Raw genomic sequence first — 23,177 nt, 5'->3', positions numbered from 1 at the left:
CAAACAGCAGATCTTAAGGAGATTTGAGGAAGAGATTCCTGAAAAGTGGAAAAGCTAATTTCAAGGCCAAAGTCAGCACCTTGAATTGACCCCAGAAAAAAAGGGGAGCCAACAAAGTTCGCATAAAATTGTCCTAATAGGGCTCATTCTGCAAGCCCCCAGAGACAAAGCTGACTAGAGCATTCCAAACCAACTGAAGAGATATGCAGTTTTCACAAAGCAGTTCAGAATTATCTCACATGATTGAGACACCTACTGTCAAAGATACGCACAGAACAGTTCTGAATTGCTGTTGTTTGCTGCATGTATCTTAATGTTCCCAAACATTCATTGTACTTGTCACACAGAAGCAAGGGGGGGGGGGGGAATCACAGTTTTGAATCCGTGTTTTCCGTCACATGTACAACTGGCTTCCCTCTGAACTATACAGGCTAAATGCATTAGCACATTTTACAAGGAATGGCGCTTAATATATGAAACAGCTTGTGCAATTAAGCTGCCACCCACCCCACCCCTACACACACATGCATTTTAAATTTGCTAACTTTTACCTATTCCACACAGTTCTCTGCAAGACTGAATAGGTGGTTATATATTCAGAAGCAGAGAAACACAGAGTGCCTCTGTAACATCTCTCCCTTCTCTCTAAGTGAATAGAGACTTAATGGGCAAATCAGTCTATATTTTCCTGGGCTCTGACCACCTTTGCCTGAGTTCACCCCTAAATTTATTCCTTCCCATTTCTGCAACAATCTGCAAAGAAATAATATTTTGCATGAAAATTCACATTTAAAAGGGAATTCAAATATGTGTTTCTAAATGCATTCCCTCTCCAAACACACATATTGAAATACATTATGTCTCCAAATACATGTAGAATATATGCTTTGTTTCTGCCTTTAATCGAGAACCATATAGAACATTCAATAAATGTGGAAACTGGTAAATAAACAAGTTCCAAGTGAAACTTTAGTATGGGAGGGGTGGAGCAGCTTTGGTCTTATTGGCATTCAAATATTAAATCCCCACCCCCATTCATCTCTAGTCTGAGAGTTCCAGAAGTATCAACAAAAACCCTAATGGTTTACTAAGAAGCCATATATGGTGGTATAAGTGACTAGGGAAGAAGAGTGTCGAGCTACTACAGCTCAGGTTTATGTTGTAGTAATATATAGTAAATATCTTATCCAAACCTAATCATTGCACTGCATTTTGTCAGGAGGTCCATTTCAGAAAGGGACTTAATGTAGTACCACCTCCCATTTGGAACTGTCTCCCATTACACAACACTCAGGTATCATATCTATGGTCTTCTCTCCTCTTTCGACAAACCCTCTCAGTGGAGATTTTTAGACCAGTTGGTATTTGCATCAAATAAAATTGTTTTAATACAATTGTTTCAACTGTTATAATAGTAATTGTGTTATATAGGTTTTATCGCATTGTGAAATCACTTCAAGGCGTTTCATAGGGAGAAAATTATAAAGAAAAGAATTAAAAATAACAATAATACTTATCCTTTCCTATTTTGACTCGGCATAAAGCTTCTCTAAATGCAGCTACCACGCAACTGTCAGCAATGAGGACATCTGAAATCAACACCCAGTGAGACCAACCTGTTCACTTTTAATAATGATCCCTCAACTCAGTGTGGCTGCTGTGCCATATATTAGATTACTTCATATTAACTTAGATAATAATGCATTTTCAAATATCACATTAGAAGGAATTAGATTCCAGTGGTTAAACTGAAAATAAAATTTCTGATAGTGCTTTAGTGAATCTGATTCTGTGAGCCTCAGGAGTACGGAAGAGGCTCCAGAAGTTTCGAAAGGGCGGTTAAAGATGTTATTAATACGATAAAGGAGTATGCACAGTTATAGCACATGAATCATTTTTACATCAAAATTTCCCTGTTTTTGGAGCAGAGGCACTCCACAGACAGCATATAAAAGTTCTCTGAACTGTGCCTCGGGGCTGTGTCAACTAATTATTTCTGTATTTGAAATTCTGTTCATTATGAAATTGATTACTCCAATCAATTTTTCCCCATCTTTTATCCCTGAAACAAGTCAAATGGCACTCTCTGGTTCTCCCATTCAAGGAAAGTACAGAGCTTTCCTTTTGAGATTATGAAGCATAGTTTTAGACAGGAAATTATTTTCTCTACACTGAATTGGACTCAGAGCTGAAGCATGCCAATCAGAACCTTCTAGTACAGCCCCTCTTGGGTACCCTACTTCAAGGCAGGAACTGCATCATTGGATGATCTCCTGCATCAAAATACTAATACTGATAATCCCTGCACACAGAAAATTAGCATGTGTTAATAAGAAGAGGTCTAAGCTATTCATATTCCTGATATGTTACCTTTGTTCATGTGGGGGGGGGGAGAGAACAACAACAAAATAAGGGGAAACATTCCAACGTGTGATCTCTAACCATTAATTAGAAATTAAGACATCAGTACATTTCCCACTGTTATGTTTTAAGGTTCAATGATAAGCATAGTCAGGAAGACATCTGGAAAGAAAAGGGGGGAGCTATTTTATTTGCCCTTCTTTGGGGACCAGGCCTCCAAACACACAGCCCACCCTCAGGTATGTGACAGAGACCCATCTACTGCACGTTTGCTATCAGAAATGAATGAAAGGTTTTTTTGGGGGGGCACATGGGGGGAAGACAAGAGCTCCTTGTAAGTAGCATAGGTCCTAAAAAGTAGGTCCTGAGAAGAGTTTGACAAACACCAGTAGTAACCATATGGTCCAACTGTAGATTCTTAATAAGTACAAATACCATTCACCTCAATTACCTTACTCATCTACTGTCACGCTTAACTGAATTTCACATTTTTCGGGTTGCTTTGTTTCACTTTCTATTAGCTTGCTGAGTGTACAATCAAGTTTGCTAGCATTCACTGAGCTAAGAGTTTATGCAAGCTGTAACATTTACATTTGTGACACAATTGTGGGGAGTCGGGGAGGAACCCAGGTTGGAAAAGATGGTACAGTGTGATCCAAACCATTGACTCATAACTGAGAGGCCAGTTGCCATTGGCAAGGGATATGAAATTCAACCAGATCTTTGGAAGAGGGGTGGAAAGCAAGAGGTCTAATTTGGTGCCATAAAGGGAAGCCGAATAAATGGTTGTGGGAGTTGGAGAGATGGACAAAAATGTAATTTGTCACAGTTTTTATTCTTTCCAAACTTAAGTTTGTTACATTTCATAATCAGTCTGCCATCAAAAAGCTTCACAAAAATCTATCATGCACCTTTCTCCTAACATACACATTTTAATGCAATTTTGCATAATATGCAGCACTTTCCAAGCAATGTCTGCCAATCCAATATAATGCAATTTTGTATGTTATACATACTTTCCCCTAAAACTTTCCTAATACTGGAAAATTGCATTGTAGAATCCAAAAAGTACATATTTCAGCCTCCCTGAGATCTAGTGATGAAGGGTGGTATATAAATCTGATAAAATAAATACAAATAAAATACAAAGTTAGCTGTGTTTCAGTTCTTGTGTTGTTTTGCAAAGAACAAAGTACCGTATGTTTTAATTTTAATGCAAGCCTACTTTGTTTGCAACTTTCCTGAATTAGTTTGCACTTTCCAAATTAATCAGCCTTGAATTTCTCCCTTATCCCTAGTTGGGACAAGTCAAACAATTATTCCGGCAATCTATTTAGTCACTGGTGATTGGGCCTGTTACTCAAAGCACAGAGCCCCTGTTGCAGAGCTGCTCAATATGGGTTTGGAATTATAGTGGGGAGTGGGGGGGGGGAGAGAATAAAAAACTGCAGTTCTAACTGCAGCTTAATTTGCAGGTTTCCCTGGTGGGCTGGCTGTAAAGATCTATTTTGTTCCTTTTGAGCCGATTTGAATAAGAGGCCATCGTGGGATACTGCTTGGAGGTCAGCGCCGAAATACTGCAAATGGCTTCATTTGTTTTGGAAAGAGTTCTTTTGATGCCCAGTCCAGCTACCTCTGTGAAGGATATTCCAGAAGAGTACTTTAAGGAGAATTGATGTCAACCAAGCTTTAAAGCAGCCATCGAACCCCACTGCTGCTCACTGGCTCATGAACACCCTGGCCACTTCATGTCAGCTCTGTTTTTGTCTGTGTTAATCGATTCTAGCCTATATAATTAGTTTCCCGTTTTACCTTTTACAGTGCTTGGGCAGCTGAGGGGAAATGAAACAAAAGCAAGGAGGTGTGGGCAAACTGGGGGGGGGGGGTGGGGGTGGGGGTGGAGAAGAAAGATTTCTCGACTTGGAGAGTTGGGAAGGAATATTCAGAAAAGAGTTCTGACCAAGTTCTGAAGTAGAGATGGAGAACTATTTTCAGTCTTTGGCTGAGTTGCTTCTTAAAAGCCCTTGGGTACCAGTTGCAGGGAAGTGTAAGTGGGGAGAGCTGCTGTGTGCTCAGGTCCTACTTGCAGAGGCATCCAGTTGGCAGCTGGCAGAAGAGGATGCTGATGGTCTGGTCCACTGGCCTGATCTAGCAGGCCTTTTTTCCTACTCTTACGCTTAAGCTTAATGTGAAGGAAGGAATAGTGAAGATCTTATTAGTCAGTTATTGCAAGCCAAAAACAGTAGCATTGCTTGACATGGAAGAGATGTAATTGGTGCCTCTGTAGTGTCCTGGTGTACAATTTGGCTTGGAATATGGCCCAATTTGGGAAAATTGACCTGTAAAGTTGGAGTTTTGAGGCATCAAAATAAGACTGATAAATGTATTTCTGTGTGGTATGACTTTATAACATACAGAAATACGGAGGAACATGGATAACCTCCACTGCCACCATATAAATAGGTTTGGTTGATCTGAACATTTTTCCTCTTCTATAAATGAACAAAACTGCTGTTAAATGAAGGTCTTGTTAATATTTTGGATTCAATGTAAGAACACCTGCAGATATACTTACCTGGTAGATCATGACAAAATATCACATGATTTGAATTTAAATTATACTTTTATTCTTTGATAGATGTTTGCGTCTTTTTTATATATGATTTTGCTTTCTACTCTGGACAATAGTATCTTTCTCACATTTAGTGATATCTGTATATTTCCTTTTTTTACTAATGAATATAATAAACATAAATATAGGAACAATATTGGAGAGGGTGTGGCTGGACAGCAGAAACCTGAACAGGCACGCCCCTTCTATAAAACCAGCACATGCTTCAACTTTCTGCTGCAGGTCCTACTTTGGGTATATGTGACAAGATTGCAATTAAATCCATAGGTGGGTTACATATCATGTGAAGTGAAGAAGTGCCTCCTTTGATTCGTCTAAAACCAGCTGCTTTCTTATTGTTCAGGCAGTATATGATGGCTTTTTATATCTTGGTAGAAATGCTAACTTTTTAAAATACGAAAAGCACAAGACATTTTCAAAGAGATTTGTCTTGAGGTCCAAGCCAAGCACGGCATGCGTGGAATGCCCATGCATTCCATCATGTCTTCACAAAGAGCATTCTGTAGACATTCTACAGTGGGACATCATTAGTGTCTCCACTGAAAGACAGGGCTGTTCTCCAGTTCCTCTTGTTTCCTTGACCTAACAAGTATTTTGTTTTCATCCACCGTTTCCCTCTGAGAAAGGCGAGTTTCCAAGCGTGAGCTGTCTTTCAATCACATGCCAGGGGAGCCCTCCTAGTCCAGTGAATGAGAGTGAAGATGTTAAGGGTGATGCACAGGGATTCAGGGAGGTTTCATTGCCAACTCCTTTAGGCTGTTATTTCGCTTTTAATGGGCTCGCCTCCTTCCAGCCCACACTTAGCAAACCAGTTGTTGTCATGTGCCTGGCTGAAGATGTATCCGCAAAGTTAACTTGACGCAGGAAACTTCTTTTGCTTCCATCTTGACATAGCAGCAAACAAAGGAAGGCATGCCAAGTGACAAAACCCTGCTGGGGACCTCTCCTCTCTTTTGAAGATCCATTTCACACCCTGTATTCTGGTGGGCATGGCACATTTCCCGCACCGTATCTTGCAGAAACGCACCATTGTGCAAAAGATAACTCTCCCTCATAATTGGTTTGCTGAAATTTGTTCAAGTTCCAACAATGCCACTGGAAAAAAAGACACTACGTCATGGTATTTTTATGGGGGCGGGGGGCATGTTTTGGCCGCCTGCTGGCCACTGATCACCACCATTGTTATGGCAACAGAGCAAGAGAGTTAAAACTACAAAAAACATTGTTTTTTATGAGGAAAAACTTTCTGCATCCAAGAATTCAAAATATTTTCTTCCAGCTCTTTCAAAAAAATTCATTTCTTTCCACTCATTTATGAAACCCACTCAGTGTCGGATTTACATATAAGCTAAACAAGCTATAGCTTAGGGCCCCACTCTCTTGGGGGGGCGCAAAAAAACCAAGAAAAAAAAACCTGGATGTACATTTCCAAAATATAAGATAAAAAACAAATAAAATAAAACCTACATACAGCAACAGTGTTTTGTGTTGTGTAGGCTCCTATGATGTAAGTAATGGGCCCTGCCTGCTCCCTAAAATATTATTATGTCCATAAATTACCATATAGTGTATATTCAACACAAAAAACAGCAACAATTTGTTGTTGAAAAAGGACAGCTGGACATATAAAGGGCCCCATTACCTTCAGTAGCTTAGGGCCTCATCAAAGCTAAATCCAGCCCTGAACCCACTGGTGGACCTTGGGCCATCCACTACTTCTTAGCCTAACTTACCTTACAGGGTTATTTTGATGATAAAACATGAAAAGGGTGAACCAGGTACATGACCTTGAGTTCCTTGGAGAAAGGGGTGGGATACAAATGTAATGAAATAATTATAATATTTTTTATTAAAAACAAACAAACCACAAACAGGTAGTAGGTGTGCACAACTACCCCAAAGGGAGATAAAATTTCCTTGTTTGCATTTTAAGGCATATTTACAAAATTTGCACTTCTCAAATCAATATACAAACCTAAACATAACTTCCCTTCAAAATCTGCACTTCTCCATGTTTTACAATACAGTTCTCCAACTGAATAATGTGTATAAGAATGTATATATTAGTGAAAAGAACGTGTGTATGTGTGTGTGTGTGTGAGAGAGAGAGAGAGAGAGAGAGAGAGAGAGAGAGGGAGAGAGAGAGAGAGAGAGGGAGAGAGAGAGAGAGAGAGAGAGAGAGAGAGAGAGAGAGAGAGAGAGAGAGAGAGAGAAACATACAAAAATGTATTCTATTACCTGAAAATAATTTGAAAAAAAATGCATATATTGGGCAAAATTACATACAAAATATACTAAGAAAAATGTGAATCTAAATGTATTTGAATTTTTATGTAGACCTATTTTTATTTCTAAAGACAAAGATATGCAGAACTAGAGCAAACTGAATCCAACATGAAAAACAGAGGGTCACCAGAATTGACAGAGACATCTATCCCTTCTATTCATCCTCCTCACAGACACACAGACAGAGCCCCTTATAGATTTCCTCTCTGTTACTTTTTTCTTCTCAGTAAAACAAGCTCCAACACTGGAAGTAAGCTGAGAGATAAGCACTCTGGGAAAGAGGCTGCAAGGAGGAAAGTGGGAGTCTTTGGGGAGGGTCTTTCTCCCTTCACCCATTTGCACCTTTGGGAGCACCACTTCAGTGTTTACCTGCTCAGACTCTGGCCCCTTCCCTCTTCTCCTGAGGTCTTTCTGCCGGTGCCCTTCCCAAGCGAGGTTCAGAGGGCAATGATAAAGGACAGGGCCTTTTCAGCAGTGGCTCCCCACACATACTATGCTCTTTCCAGAGAGGTCCACCGGGCACCATCAATGTCACCTTTCTGGCTCCAAGTAAAGGCTTTCCCCAGCCATTGTGCTGTTGGTTGACAATACTGTATTTTTTTCCTGCTGTTTTATTTGGTTTGTTTTTCCTGCATGGTTTTTTATCCTTAATTTTTCTTTTTTTATTATTATTCTAGCATATGGTTCTTTTTCTGTTTTTCAGTTATGCTTATTGTTCCTAAAAGTTTGCATATCTCTTGGATATACGTTATGTGGCAATTGGCCAATAAATCGACTTTTTTATTGCATCTAACTAACATTTTACTTGATGTAGACCCATTGAAATTAGTCTATCAAAGTTAGCCATGACCATTGATTCCAACAGGTCTACTCTGTATAAGATGAAAATTAGATGCAAACCATAATTATCAATTTATAGTTAAAACTGAGCACCTTTTTTTCTACATCATTGAGAGTGTTCTATGTTGAAGGCAGGAGTTCTCAACTAGGTGGCTCTTTTAAGCCACCACACACTCAAAATGACTCTTGAACAAAGGAAGATTGCATTTTCTATAAAACTGCTCAAGGATCTCTGTGTCCCCACCCCCCGGCTGTGGCAGGGACCTAATGGGCTATTGTGGAATTACTGTTCATGCTATGGCCCTCTCTTCAGGCAGAGAAAGGAATAGCAGCGTGTAACATCAGCCCTTGAGATTGTCTTGGCAGTATGAAGCTTCAGTGTTGACCAGGCCTGGTGTAAGCACTGGGAGCCTTGCTGATCAGTGCTCCAGCTTTCAGCTCAAGTCATGGACATCAGGAGCTCCAGGCGCTCAGGAACGTTTCCTCCAGAACTACCTTCTGGAGCTAACAAATGAACCCAAATGTGATCAGACTTAATACAGCTGCTCTTACTTCCCAGCATTAATAAATAAATAAATAAATAAATCCTTGGCTTTGTTTGCTATGCTAATGCTCACATTGCCAATTCCGCTGCCATTTATTCACTGATGCAGTTAAGAGGATGGATTGGCAAGCAAAACACTTTTTAAAAGATTATTTTAGAAACAGTTATTTTATGTGGGGTGAGGGGGTGGGGGGGGAGAGAGAATTAGCATAACAGAGTCAAGATACTGCTGAGTAAAGCTTCCCTGCTTTAAATATAGCTGCAGACCTATCTTGACGAGGAGAGAGGGTCGAGAGACTGAGATCTATGTGCTTTAATCATCTGTTTCAGAGAGCTGATGAAAATGTGCTAATCGTGCAGTTTTAAGCCAGGGAACATGGCTGCACTTCCATCATGGTTCTCTGTGGTTCCCCAAATGTACTTTGACTTCTGCCTTTAATACAGGGTTTGGGACATTCTGCCAAAATGTAAACAGACACAGATGTCTCCCCAGAGCACCTATTATTATTATTATTATTACAGTGGTACCTCGGGTTACATACACTTCAGGTTACATACGCTTCAGGTTACAGACTCTGCTAACCCAGAAATATTACCTCGGGTTAAGAACTTTGCGTCAGGATGAGAACAGAAATTGTGCTCTGGCAGCACACTGGCAGCGGGAGGCCCCATTAGCTAAAGTGGTGCTTCAGGTTAAGAACAGTTTCAAGTTAAGAACGGACCTCTAGAACGAATTAAGTACTTAACCGAGGTACCACTGTATTATTATATCACATATTATTATTACTGTCATCCATCTCTGGGACATCAATGTTCCTTCTTTTTTCCAAAAGTGGAACTGGAAAAAGCCTGCCATTTGGGTGAGGTACAGAGAATGTAACTAATTTCGCACCCCTGTTTTGCCACATCTTAATCTTACACTTGTGACAATCTTACAGCTTTTGGTCTGCAGCTGGAGAGCAGCCGATGAATACTTATCTGGAGATGTCAAGATTTTCCTCCGTTCCTCTTCATGTTGTTCAGTGTTTTGTATGTGCCCTTACAATATCGAAGCACAGAGATACGAACACCGTGATCTGCACTTTACCTCAACTCTGATGGCCCAGTTTTGATCACAGTACCCTGTGCTGGTAATGTGCCATTTATTATTTACTGGAAGCAGCCAGTGATGGAAACTCAAGGATGTAGAAAAATAAGAGCTGTGGGAAGCCTCCAATGTTTCTTGGGGTTCTGCAGATACAATTGCTATTCTAGCAGATACTTGGAAAAGAGGGAGTTAAAACAACAAAGAGAAAAAAAACAAGCATATATAGATACATCATCATCGTCATCATCAGTAGTAGTATTTATTAATTCCTGCTACCACAAAAGCCACATGTTTACTATTATTAATTAGTATTATCATTTGTAGTGCTACTACTACAAAAAAGAGAAAGACTTCTAGAAATGTGCAATTTATTATTATCATTACTGCTTCCTACTACTGCTGCAAAAGTAGGGAAAGCCATATGGATATGTTGTTGTTACTACTATGACTATTGTTATTATTGCCATTGCTACTACTATTTCTATAAAAAGAAAGGAAAGTCATAAACAGATGCTGAGGAAGAAGAGGATTTGCATCAACTGTGGTCGCCTAACAAAGATGGATTTTTGTTTTAAACAAAAAATCCTCTGTGGTAGTTTGATGAATGCTCAGCATCCATAGATGAAAACAAATGATAAACTGACCCTAACACCAGCCAATTAAGAAATTACTGGGCTGAGATGCTAATTTGTTTTTTTTGGGGGGGGGGCTGGAATCCTGGAAGAAATGAAAATATTCAAGAATGGGAATTCTCGGTGGCCATCACACATTACAGTTAAACATGTACACCTAAAGGTGTGGAGTGCAGATAGGGATGGTTTCACACACTTCCAACTCACAAGGGCAGTGAGTGACTGCACACTCCACAAAATGCCTCAGCTAATCTCAGCTCTTCTAAGAACCCCACTGGATCAAATCATGAATGCTGGAAGACACACAAAAGAAAGTACTTATTTACACAGCACATAGTTTATCTACGGAACTCACTCCCACAAGGGGGCAGTGATGGCCACCAACTTGGATGGCTTTAAAAAAGGACTAGTCAAATTTATGAAGTCGATCAATGGCTACAAGCCATGATGGCTAAAGCTCTGCCTCCACGACTGCAGGCAATGTTTATGAATACCACTTGCTAGATATTACAGGGCGAGAGAGCATTCTTGTGCAGAATATAGAAGGATATGTAAATACACGTAGGAATTATTTTTCCTGCCCAAACATCAACATTACAGTTTTTACTCTGCCCTCATTTGCTTCTGCCACCACACCCTCCAGCATATAGGCTTCAGAAGGTTGCCCAAAAGGAAATGGTGCCCTCAGGCTGAATTCACTTCCCCTCCATATCATAGTTACAGGATCTCATGAGTTCTTGGGCTGAGGCCATACCTCAGCCTGAAATCTTGGGAGCTGGTGCAAGTTGAGGCAGATGGAACTTGTGTAGATAGACCAACAATCCAAATCCATAGACCCAAGCGAAGTTATTTCATCATTTTTAAACAAGAACATTACAGCTGTGACAAAGCCAAGGCTTTTGGTTAAAAAGTCTCAGCCTTTCAGGGAGTCGAAACACAAGCTGAAGACAGGCTTCTGGGGCTGTCATTGTGCTTTTTATAGCTTTATGAATTACAGCTTATTTCTACCTAAGGCTGTGATCCTAAGCTGCTTCACAGCCTTAAATAAGCGGGTATGATTCATGTTTCAAAGTCTGGGCTCCCCCCCCCCCATCCTCAGCCACAATGTGAAATGAAATAGGAAGAACACACAACCACACACACACACACACACACACACACAGAGAGAGAGAGAGAGAGAGAGAGAGAGAGAGAGAGAGAGAGAGAGAGAGAGAGAGAGAGAGAAATTGTATGTTTCCTCCAGCATTTTCTAGGTGCTGCAGCATAGGGCACTGAATTCAGTGCCACAAGATCCCTCCATAAAACAAGGAAGCAAGATGAGATTCAGAGGATGGGGGGAAATAAAACATGCCAGCGAGAAATGTTTTTTTAAAGCACATCTTGGGACTAGATGCAGAAGATATAAAATGGAAGTGGGGAGAGGGTGATTTGGAATAACATCACTTGCAGTAGGGGTGAGTATAATAGGAAGAAGGGAGCTCAGGGTATAGATGAAAGGGAAGGGCTTATTCAAAGGAGGAATCTCAACAAGGCTCTTTTTTAGCTGGTCTTCATCTGAAAATCTTTGCCTTTTATTACCTGACTCTCGGTCCAGCATGGCAGAGCACAATACAGGGGGAATTACATTTGCGAAAGGAAGCCTTCACCAAGAATTGTTGCTTGCAAACATGAGTGAAATAGCAAGTGGGGGAGATTGCCTGCCTCCCTATTCAAAGCATGGGGATGTATACAACCAAGTTATACTCAGAATAGACCTCTGGAATTTATGAACCCAAGTTAGGCATATCTAGTAATCTTCATGGGTGTGAGTACAGATAGCATTGGCTACAGCCATTGCATTTATATGCCTTGCTCTTGGAATGGGAGAATGATGCTGACCAAGGAGGTAGAGTCAATGGTAAGATGACCCCAACAACAACAACAACAACACACACACACACACACACACACACAGTACAACCAGTGGCAACACCAGAAAAAACATGGGGGGCAAAGAAGAAGCAAAATATATTTCTAAGAGAGCAAGTAAGAAAAATAACATCATACATTAAGAGAAGTTCATAAATGGGAGGGGAGTTGGGGGGAACAGCTTCTGGTTCAGGAGGGCTCTTCCTTCCCCATGAGAGCAGCCGTCATTATTATACTGTTATCTTATTAGTCACTTTTTATTATTATTACGAAATAACTCAAAGTGATTTATAACAATAAATAAAAACACATGCATTAAAACCAGCATAGAACAAATCAGGAAAAAAAAAACTAAAATTCATTCTCATGTTTAAAAGGTAGGAATGATTCCAGCTGCTGAAGAAGGCCACAGATAATTAAAAGTTAAAAGCCTGGTGGTAAATGTGTGTGATAAGTAAATAATAGAATGAATGAATGGATAAATAAATAAATATTTTCTTGTCTCCTGTCTCCCCAGGTAAAGGCTGGAAGTCACATTAACCAAATTCCGGATATTCACTGCGGCATGTATAAATAATAAATTGATATCAACAAGACCTCCCTCAGCAGAGGAGAGGATGAGAAACTATAATTTAGTGGTAAAGTGGATACTCGGTGGGTTCCTTTGCAAAAAACATTGGGAAGAGTTTATGTTTGCTTTAGCAGATGATAAAATAAGACTTTTTTGACCCTGCTGTCATCCAAACAGAAGTACAACCTGACTCTCACTAGAAGATTTTCATTTCTGTACAAAGCTCACCCTTCTCACAACATGAGAAATCAGTTCTTGTTCTCCTTTCTAAGGTTGCATTGCAAAATCTGTCTATCATAATACCCACCCTTGAAATATTATACTCCCTCTTAATCATAAACTGAAAACAAAGTCTATGCTTTATAATACCTCTGACCAGTGCCAAGCATGGGACCTTACATGTACACCCTTGAGTTAAAAACACATACACACACAATACAGAACCATTTCTTCAACAGAGGTCCTTTCCAATAACAAGGAACAATTCACCAATTGCCCAAAAGGATTTTGCATATTGTTACACTTACCCTTAGTTGACCTCTTTCACAACTCATCTGCTGTCTTGAAAGCTACAGGGAATTAAGAGGGGGGGGGGAGTTAAAATGGTAGGTCTTCAAAGACTGAAATTTGCAAGGATTATAGACACGTTGCCTGTAAACAATATGAGAAAGATGAGCAGACAGGCCAAAAGAAATCCATGGTGGCAGATTGAAATTTAGGAGAGAAATCTGGGTTCTGATCAATCCAGAATGGGAGCTCATGGAGCTGAAAAGTGAAGGAGACCAAAAGGTTTGAGGCAGTAGATCTAACATGCCTACTGATATCATAACCACCAAGATCCAGACTTCAGAACTCCAGTCCCAGCCGCTGTAAAATCTATTCTGGAACAATGAATCAACGATATTGATTGCCAATATTTTATATCCAATGCCCACAGAACATGCTTGCAAACATACATTGGTTTAATTTTAAAATTTACTGGATATGCTACATATCTGTATAATTTTACTATCCTCAAAAATCACCATGTCTTTTCTAGGGCCAGATTTAACTGTCTACCTTCTGCAAGGGGGTTATCAAGGTATCCCATATGATGATTGTTTTATGTCCCCGTGGGAGGAGAAGTAGTCAAAAGTTTGAGTCGTGTCTTATTTGTAAGTAATATTCCTGCAGAGGAACTTAATAGACTACTTTGCTTCTTGCCCCACATCCCTTATGAAGAAAGACCCTGCTAGGACAGTGGAATGGCACCTGGAATATTTATTGGCTGACAAAAAAAACAACAAAGTAACAACAGAGGTAGTGGCCAAGTTTCTCTTCTTTGCTCAAAGGTCTCGTAAGATGATTGCAATTAGAATGAGAATGTATTTAGCAACCTGTATTTCATGTTTCATCTTTTGTATTGTGAATTTGTGAGTGTTTTATCCTTAGTATTGCATTGTATTTTAAAGAAGTGTATGTTTCAATGCTTATGTTTTTATTATCTGTGTATGCTCTGTTTTAATGAGTCTGTGACTGTACAATAAATGATTGATTCCCAGTCACCACGTTTCTGATAGCTATGTTAGCAAAGTAACTTAAAGTCGGGCAGCAACCATTTTGTGCATCTTCAATTGGTGTGTGACAATTAATGCATGGGTAGTTTGGACCCAGAAGAGGGAAGAATGGGGGTGGGGACAGAACAGGGTGGGCCGGGCTTATGCATTCTCTGTCAATGCATGTGGCAGCTAGGAAAGCAACCCCTGCACAAATTGGGGGTTGCCTGTAATACAAACGAAGTCCAGAGGAAAAAAGAAAGTCTAGTGTCACTTTACTGAGGAAACTGAACAAAGACAGTGTATAATTCATCCCTACTCTAAGGCTCCTCATCCTCAATTTAATAGCTTGCTTTCGCATTTGCATAGTTGGGATTTGAAAGGCATCTTGCTCCAAGTATATAAAGATTCGACTAAGCACTGACCTTTCTCAGATCAACTTCCTGCTGTTCCAGAGAACTCACTGTTCTCTGCTTTCAGTTGACTTCTACTATAGGCTGGTTTCACAAAGTTTTAGTCAAAACCGTTTGGGCTCCCAGACCAATTGAATTTTATTAAATGTTGCTTCATAGAACCTTTGGAATAGTATTTCCTTGTTATTCATCACTCTCCTCCTCTCCTTAGATAGCCAGCCAGCCAGTTTGCAGCGCAGAATGTCTTCCTTGACATTTTATAAAGATTAGCACTGAACACACAAAACTATTGCAATTACCTACCTTGCTGATCATCATTAGCTTTAGAAGTGTAATCAATATGGTACCTTTTCCCATGATGATCACATGGCAAATGTAATTCAGAGACAAAAACAGATTCTGGTGTATCCAGTGATAAGAACTATTTTTTAAAATAATAATTTCTATTAAGTTTTCAATTTTATATTTCAAAATAAACATTTTACAAACTTTGAGATATACAGTGACTTCCCTTCTCCTTCCATGGTTTATTTTACATATCATACATTCCTGCATATTTTACTATAACCATTCAAATCATTTTCCCACTTTTCCACCCGTCAAAAATTATTTACCCTGTTGAATTTATCTTAGTGCTGCCAGCATTTTTCAGCTGCATACAGTTATTTTCAATATATTCAATAAATGTTTTCCAATCTTCTTTAAACATATATTCTTTTTGCTCCCTTATTTTATGTGTTAAATCTGCAAGTTCTGCAGATTCTGTCAAATTAGGTTGCCAATCCTCTTTAGTTTGGACCATGCTCACTTTCCATTTTGGGGCTAACAAAACACGGGCTGCAGTTGTTGCATACATAACCTTTTTCTGACACCTAGGAATTTCTGTCTAACAAAAAGAACTCTGCTTTTTTGGGGGGAAAGTAGTTTCAAACTTTTTTTCTCCCAATTCATTATATATCATTTCCCAATATACAGTGGGTTACATATGCTTCAGGTTACATACGCTTCAACTTACAGACTCCTCCACCCCAGAAATAGTGTTTCAGGTTAAGAACTTTGCTTCAGGATAAGAACAGAAATCGGGCTCTGGCGGTGCGGCAGCAGCGGGAGGCCCCATTAGCTAAAGTGGTGCTTCGGGTTAAGAATAGTTTCAGGTTAAGTACGGACCTCCGGAACGAATTAAGTACTTAACCTGAGGTACCACTGTACTTTTGTCCTTTTACATGTCCACCCACATGTGAAAAAAGGTTCCCTCTGCTATTATACTTCCAACACATATCTTATTCTGTTTAGCCAACATACTTGGAGTTAGGTACCATCTTTTCAAATAATTTTCTTTCACTGAATAACATGCAGTGGATTTCAGGTCACTTTCCCAAAGTTTCTCCCAGAGGTTAAGATCTATATTGTGTCCTATATGTCGGGTCCTCCATCATGGAGGGCACGTGTTGCAGTGGAATCACCAGAAACTGCCTCCCTGTTATAGGGTGGGACCGTTTGGACGGCTGCAACACCCCATTGGTTGCCCCTCTGTTGCTGGGGCAGAAATTTGGTCAGTTGGGTTGGCTATTGGCTCCTGAGGGGCTACTTAAGCTGCTGCACGTTGTTGGAGAGTTTCACTTTCTTGTGACGTGCAGCGGATCACCCACCCTCCTCGCCCTATATTTAGGGTTGTTCTTATGCCTGTCTGGGGGTTGTCTGTTTTGGAGCAGGGGCCCGGTAGAAATTTTGCCATTTGGCTGATTGGCTGGTGTCACTTGGTTTTTGCCTACCATGTAGCAAATCATAACAACTTTGTAAGGTTGGCAGTTAGGCATTTGGTTCAATGTTTTGGGGAGGGGACATGGTTGGCTGTGCCTGCCCCTCCATTGCTGCTGCTAGGGAATTCTGTTAAAGGAATCCAGGGGCTCGCCTTGCTTTTGTCCGAACCCTGTCAAGGGGCTAGGGCCATGCCAGAGCCCCTAGGAGCATCTGGCGTGAGCTGTGAGATCGAAGGAGTTCTTGCTCCCCCAAGATGCTTTTCCTTACTGACATATGGTGGTGCCCAGTGTCAGTCCTGTTCCTGCCACCGTGCAGGTTCAGGTAGTCTGGAACTCACATGCTGTAATCAATAAAGTTGTGGCCAAAATTTAATGCCAAAAACCTTAAACTAAAATCTGTGTCTATTGTGTCTTCATTTGGGGGTGGTTTGGGGGGTCTTCACACACAACTATAGCCCAATGTGTCACTGAAACTTTTACTAGCTCATCTTTTGTTTCCCATTCTAATAAAAATTTATACATTTTAGACAAAAGTTTATCCTTATTTTGTAAGAGCTCTTTTCCAAATTGTGAGCTTTGGTCCAGAAATCCATTCTTTCTATCTAATGTAAAAATATCATATAACTGATAATATTGCAACCAAACTGTAACTTGGTTCCCTATGTTATTAACCTGAAACTGTTCTTAACCTGAGGTACCACTTTAACTAATGGGGCCTTCTGCTGTCGCCGCGCCACCACCGTGCAATTTTTTGTCCGCATACAGCTTCTGGGTCATGTGGCCAGCATGACTAAGCCGCAGGAGCAGGAACCAAGCAACAGGAGCTCATGCCGTTGTGGGGATTCGCACCGCTGACCTTCTGATCAGCAAGCCCTAGGCTCTGTGGTTTAGACCACAGCGCCACCTGTGTCCCTGGGAGTAAATCCCATTGTCATGAATTTAAGTTTCTTCTGAGTAGCAGTGGAAGCTGGTCCATAAGGGCAAAAGGGGTGCTGCCCCACCTACGTCAGTCTGCCTTCAACCAGCCCCCGCCTGTACCTGCCTGCCTGGCTTCTTACTTTCCCCCAGTTCAGGGGGTGTGGCACAGCATGACAACTTCCTCCTCTTCAATCTCAGTGTACCTCCTTGTAGAACCCAGCAGCAACAAGCCTTTTAAGTTGAAATCTTTTCTCAGTCTGCATCTGCATTTAAATTGTTTATTATTATTATTATTTAAAGACGCTTTATTGTTTTATCACTTGCTGTTTACTACCCTGGGCTCCTTTGAGAGGAAGAGCAGGATAAGAAAGGGGGGAAAGAAGCCCAACAGTGGGGAGGCTTAGGGCTAGCCTAGAATGAATTGGCTCTACCTGTCATGGGCTTTGTCTCCACCTACTGGTTGGTCTCCCTGACCTCTGCCCCACCAGCCCCAAATGGGCTCCAACAACCGCTGCTGAGTAGATATGCATAGACTTGCATAAGACAAACTTCTAACCTGATCCTTTTAGACTGAGGAGCTGTGACTGAATCTGAAATCTTTGGTTCATGTCTTCTACAAAGCTATAGTTGCTTTAGGTTCCATTCGTTGGAGCTACCTTGGATGTTTTAAATATTGTAAGGCACAGTAGAAATGTTTCAAACAGAACAAAACAATCCCCGTATTTTTCGCTCTATAAGACACACCAGACCACAAGACGCACCTAGTTTTTTGGAGGAGGAAAACAAGGAAAAAAATATTCTGAATCTCAGAAGCCAGAACAGCAAGAGGGATCGCTGCACAGCGAAAGCTGCAATCCCTCTTGCTGTTCTGGCTTTTGGGATAGCTGCGCAGCCTGCATTCGCTCCATAAGACGCACACACATCCCCCCATACTTTTTAGAAGGGGAAAAATGAGTCTTATAGAGCAAAAAATACGGTATTTTAAGCCCTTCAAACTCACTTTGGACATGGCCCCCTGTAATGCATCTGTACTATCAATTATATAACTATTAGTATTTAACATATTTATAAGTTGCTTTCCTCACAAAAGTGACCCAGTGTAACTTCTGAAAAATATACTATACTGATGTTAGTGTTAGTGATGCTAATATTAGTGTCACATCAGTGATACAAACAAAACCAATAAATATCTAAGAAGCACATCCAGACACATAAAATACGGGTATTAAAAATCCCACCCCGTTAAAAGAGACCACAAATTTTTGAAACCCTTCAATGTAAGAGCCACAAGCCAAGGTAACAAGGAAAGCTTTTGCCTGGTGCCTAAATGTAGATGAAGATGGTACCAGGCAAATCTTTCTGGAGAGAATATTCCAGAAGCAGGGAGCCACCAATGAAAAGACCCATTATTGTGTCTCTCCATAGAGAGAGAAGGGCCTCAAATGACAATCAGGGGGCCCATGTCAGTTCATGTGATATGGTGTCCTGAGCTGTACAAGTCTTCATGGGTCAAAATCGGCACTTAAAATTGAGCCCAGAAACATTGGTAGCCAGAGCATTACTGTCAGAACTGATGCTATATGGTCAGACCATTCTGCCTAGTGAACAATCTGGCCACTAAATCCAGCACCAGCTGCAATTTCTTCAAAGGCAGCCCCATGTAGGTCACCTGAGTGTAGACAACATAAGTTAGGCTATCCCTGTCCAAATGGTGCACCAGCTGTAGCTGATAGACGAAACTATGCCACCAAGACAGCGTGAGCCTCAAACAGCAACAAAGGGTCATTCTAGAAGTGCACCCAAGCTGCTCTATCAGAGGGAATCTAACCCAATTCAGAATACGTCACATTCCATTCATCTGGTCTAGGGAACCACCCAATATCAGTGACTCAATCTTGTCTGGACTAAGCTTTCATTTATTGGCTCACATCCAGTCTGTTACAGAGGCACATCCACTGCCACATCTATCAAAGGGCCTTGTAACCATTTTTTCAGCCCCAGCACCACACTGCCTCATTGGCAACCTTCCAAAGACCTGCATATCATTGGTGAGTAGAGTCAAAGGCAACAGTGGGTGCTGCAGCACAGATGACTCTTACCTCTCTACAGGATGCTACATTTAAAAAAGGTAAAGGACCCCTGACAGTTAAGTCCAGTCGCGAACGACTCTGGGTTTGTGGCGCTCATCTCACTTTACAGCTGAGGGAGTCGGTGTTTGTCCGCAGACAGTTTTACTGGGTCATTGTGGCCAGCATGACTATGCTGCTTCTGGTGAAACCAGTGCAGCATACGGAAACACGGTTTACCTTCCCACCAGAGCGGTACCTATTTACCTACTTGCACTTTGACGTGCTTTTGAACTGCTAGCCTAGCAACAGGGGCAGGCTTTGGTCTTTCAAATTTCAGCGGTACCCTGTGCAAGGCCAAAATTTGGTGCCTGCTACCTCTCGCCTTCCATTTTGCTCTATTCACTATGACATAGTTGTGATGCCCTACAGCGCCCCCTAGGCTCAGCGTCCAGTGTGGCAGAGCTAGTCACACTGCCCTAAATCTGTCTCTGCTAGCAAAGGGCATTAACACAGCTCAAGGACATATTTCAGCTAGGCAAAATTACCTGGGGAAGGTGCAAGCAGGGCCTGGTGAAGATTGTGGCCTGGGATAAGTCTGATAAGCCAACTGAGAATCCCAAAGGGATGTGTTTGGGCTTGAGGTTCCCCAACCCTACTGTACAGATATATCTAATTGATTTTATTTTATTTTTTAATTAAAAAAACAACAACCTGAATTGCAACTATGCTTTAATAGTATCAAATAAAATCATTAACAAGGGCAATGGGTAGCAACTCTTTTTTTTAAAAGTCAGGGTATTTTAAACACCATCTCTAAGAGGAAAGTCAACCTTCAAACTTTCTAAACGTCCAGAGCTGTAGGTGTAGATCTGAAGCATTTACAAAAGAGGCAACAGAGGAATGAGACATGCATTCCAAGGGAGATGGTAGGATATCAAAAATGCCCCAGTTCAAATGAAGGGTGTGTGAGGTGATGGAGAGAAGGGAAAGTTATGGATTATCTGTCATCCCTTGCAGCTCCCACAGACCATCTCTCTACACAATAAACAAGAATATCTCACTTTAAAAACAGCAACAAAAAGATGATCTGGGCCCCAGAAACGTGTGTTTGTGTTTATTAAAAAAGTACCTACTGAAGCTCACTAGGAAACAAATGCTCAAGGTTCTTGATAACAAATTTTACCCACTGATTTTGATACTGAGGGTTTGTTTATGGCTGGTGGTTTTGAAAAGTGTTCTGGGGACCATTCAGAGTTCCTCAAAGCTCTCTGATGGGAAGGTCAGTCACGGCAAACCTTTTTTTTCCCTGAAGGTCAACTTACACCCCACAAAATTCCCTGCAATGGGCAGCCATAGAGGGAAGTGTTGGGTGTGATCTAGGGCACAGCATTTTTTTCATGGTATGGTGAAGACATCATGTGAGCTGAATGCACAGCCTTGGCACATACTACAGATCCGTCCACAGTAGACATAGGTTAAATAAAAAATATGTACAAGAATTCTATCGCACACCCAATCCAAATTCGGAAAGTTGAAATCAGAAATCAGCTAGCTATCAACTAACTATTATACTGCTGGAGGAGACTATTGAGAGTCCCATGGACTGCAAGAAGATCAAACGTATCCATTCTTAAGGAAATCAGCCCTGAGTGCTCACTGGAAGGACAGATCCTGAAGCTGAGGCTCCAATACTTTGGCCACCTCATGAGAAGAGAAGACTCCCTGGAAAAAACCTGATGTTGGGAAAGATGGAGGGCACAAGGAGAAGGGGGCGACAGAGGACGAGATGGCTGGATAGTGTTCTCGAAGCTACCAGCATGAGTTTGACCAAACTGCAGGAGGCAGTGGAAGACAGGAGTGCCTGGCGTGCTCTGGTTCATGGGGTCACGAAGAGTCGGACACGACTAAATGACTTAACAACAACAGCAGCAGCATTGTGGAGAGTTATATTATTAATTGCTTGCATAAGCTTGACAGAATAGAAAAGTTTTCAGTATGTGTTTAAAAGTCAAAACAGAAAGTGACTGCTGAATCTGTATTAGCAAGAGTACTCCACAGGACAGAACTGATGATACTGAAAGCTCAGTTTCTTCTTCTTGCCAAATGAGCCTTGCCAACCCAAGGAAGGGCCTACAACGATCCTGAAGATGATCTGAGTGGTTGAGCAGACAGTCTCGGGGGTTCACTGAACCTAAGGTGTTTGGCCTAAGAACTTTGAAAATTAATACAATGACCTTGGACCCGGCTTGGTAGCAGATGAACAATCAGTGCAAATGTTTTAACAGTGGCACCACAGTGGCCAGGTGCCCCCGTTTCTCTGGCCACCACATTCTGCACCAGCTGGAGCTTCTGAACCAGGCCCAAGGGCTTTCAAATTTTAAGGTTCTTGATTGTGCATTGGCAGCCACATCTGTACCTGCCACATGCCAGATTCTACACATGATTTCAGGTATGGAGCAGGTAGGTGTGATTTGGGGGAAATGGCTGGAGGTGATTCACCCCTGACTTGTGTTGGAAAAACATCAGAAAGTGTGATTCCCACACAGGAACTTGCTACATGGGGGGAGTGATAACACTCAAAATGTGATACAGCTCCCTCCTATTGAAATTCTATGGCCCAGAATTCCACCACTTCAGCAAAATTCCATACATTGATATTTCATCCAAGACAGCTTATTTGTGGGTCCCCGGATGGTCTCCCAGTTGTAAACCTGCTTAGCTTCAGCAAGGTGGTGGCCTCATGTGCCTTCAGACCACCTGCTGTGAAGTGAGGAGGTCCCACGTGGGTATGAAAAGTCCATTTCCTCATGGACTGTTTTCATCTCTTATTCTACAGGCAGTAAAGCAAACCCTGAATAGTGGTTGGCATGTGTATTTCATATCAGGGACTTTAGTGAGTGTCAGGGGTCTAGTAAACATTTCCCTGGCACACTTTCCCATTACCAACTCCTGAGACGTAATGGGCAAATCAGTTAATTTAGATTTATTTCGGTTCTAAACATTTTCACGTCAGTTTGCAATTTTATCTATCTAAAAAGTCCTTATGGAAACTCATTTTGGGATTAACTTATCTTAAACTGTATATTTTGACTAAGGCACACATTTTTTCCAATGCTGTTTTGCCTAACATTTTTTCAAATAAATTTCCCTTAATGCATTTTTGTGTGTGTTTTTTGTGGGGGTTTTTGTTATTGTTGGAAAAATGCACCTTTTTAATGACACTAAACTTGAATACAAGCATTTTATACCCATATGTGGCTAGACAAATACATTACAAAATTCAGAGAAGCATATCATTTTTTTTTAAGGCTGGCTGTGTTTTGGTTCACATATTGTTTTGGAAAGTGTACTGGTTCTACCTTAAATGTGAACTGAATTTAATTCCTGTCCCACTGTTCCATCCCTACTCTATGTCAGGGACTGGAATGGAGAGGCAGAGGAATGGTGGGGATGTTCCAACCCTTCTCCTGTAGCTGACAGGGAGCAGAGAGACATTACTGAATTACAGCCAAGCTATGAGGGAGACAGGTGAGCAGCCAAGCTATGCAGAGATAGGAGAAGTAAGGGAGGGATTAGAGCAGCCAGCAAACACTTCAACAGACAGCATAGAGGATCCTCCTT

At 41.2% G+C, this 23,177-nt stretch overlaps 1 protein-coding gene across 28 annotated transcripts in view; it reads right to left on the bottom strand.

Moving 5' to 3' along the window:
* The window catches only part of RBFOX1 (RNA binding fox-1 homolog 1), a 1,444,762-nt gene that overhangs the window by 461,177 nt on the left and 960,408 nt on the right, over positions 1-23,177 (bottom strand). For 24 of the 28 annotated variants that reach the window (XM_081887400.1, XM_081887403.1, XM_081887398.1 and 21 more), the window contains one exon: positions 13,389-13,430. The exons of the other annotated variants lie outside the window; for them this stretch is intronic. In XM_081887400.1, the coding sequence (XP_081743526.1) occupies positions 13,389-13,430 (42 nt within the window). The remainder of the gene's footprint in view (positions 1-13,388; positions 13,431-23,177) is intronic. 28 annotated transcript variants of the gene reach the window in all.

The sequence above is a fragment of the Podarcis melisellensis genome, assembly GCF_964234715.1.
Source record: "Podarcis melisellensis genome assembly, chromosome: 14".
Taxonomy (NCBI): domain Eukaryota; kingdom Metazoa; phylum Chordata; class Lepidosauria; order Squamata; family Lacertidae; genus Podarcis; species Podarcis melisellensis.
The sequence above is the reverse complement of the archived record's forward strand: the minus strand, read 5'-3'. Positions and strand labels throughout refer to the sequence as shown.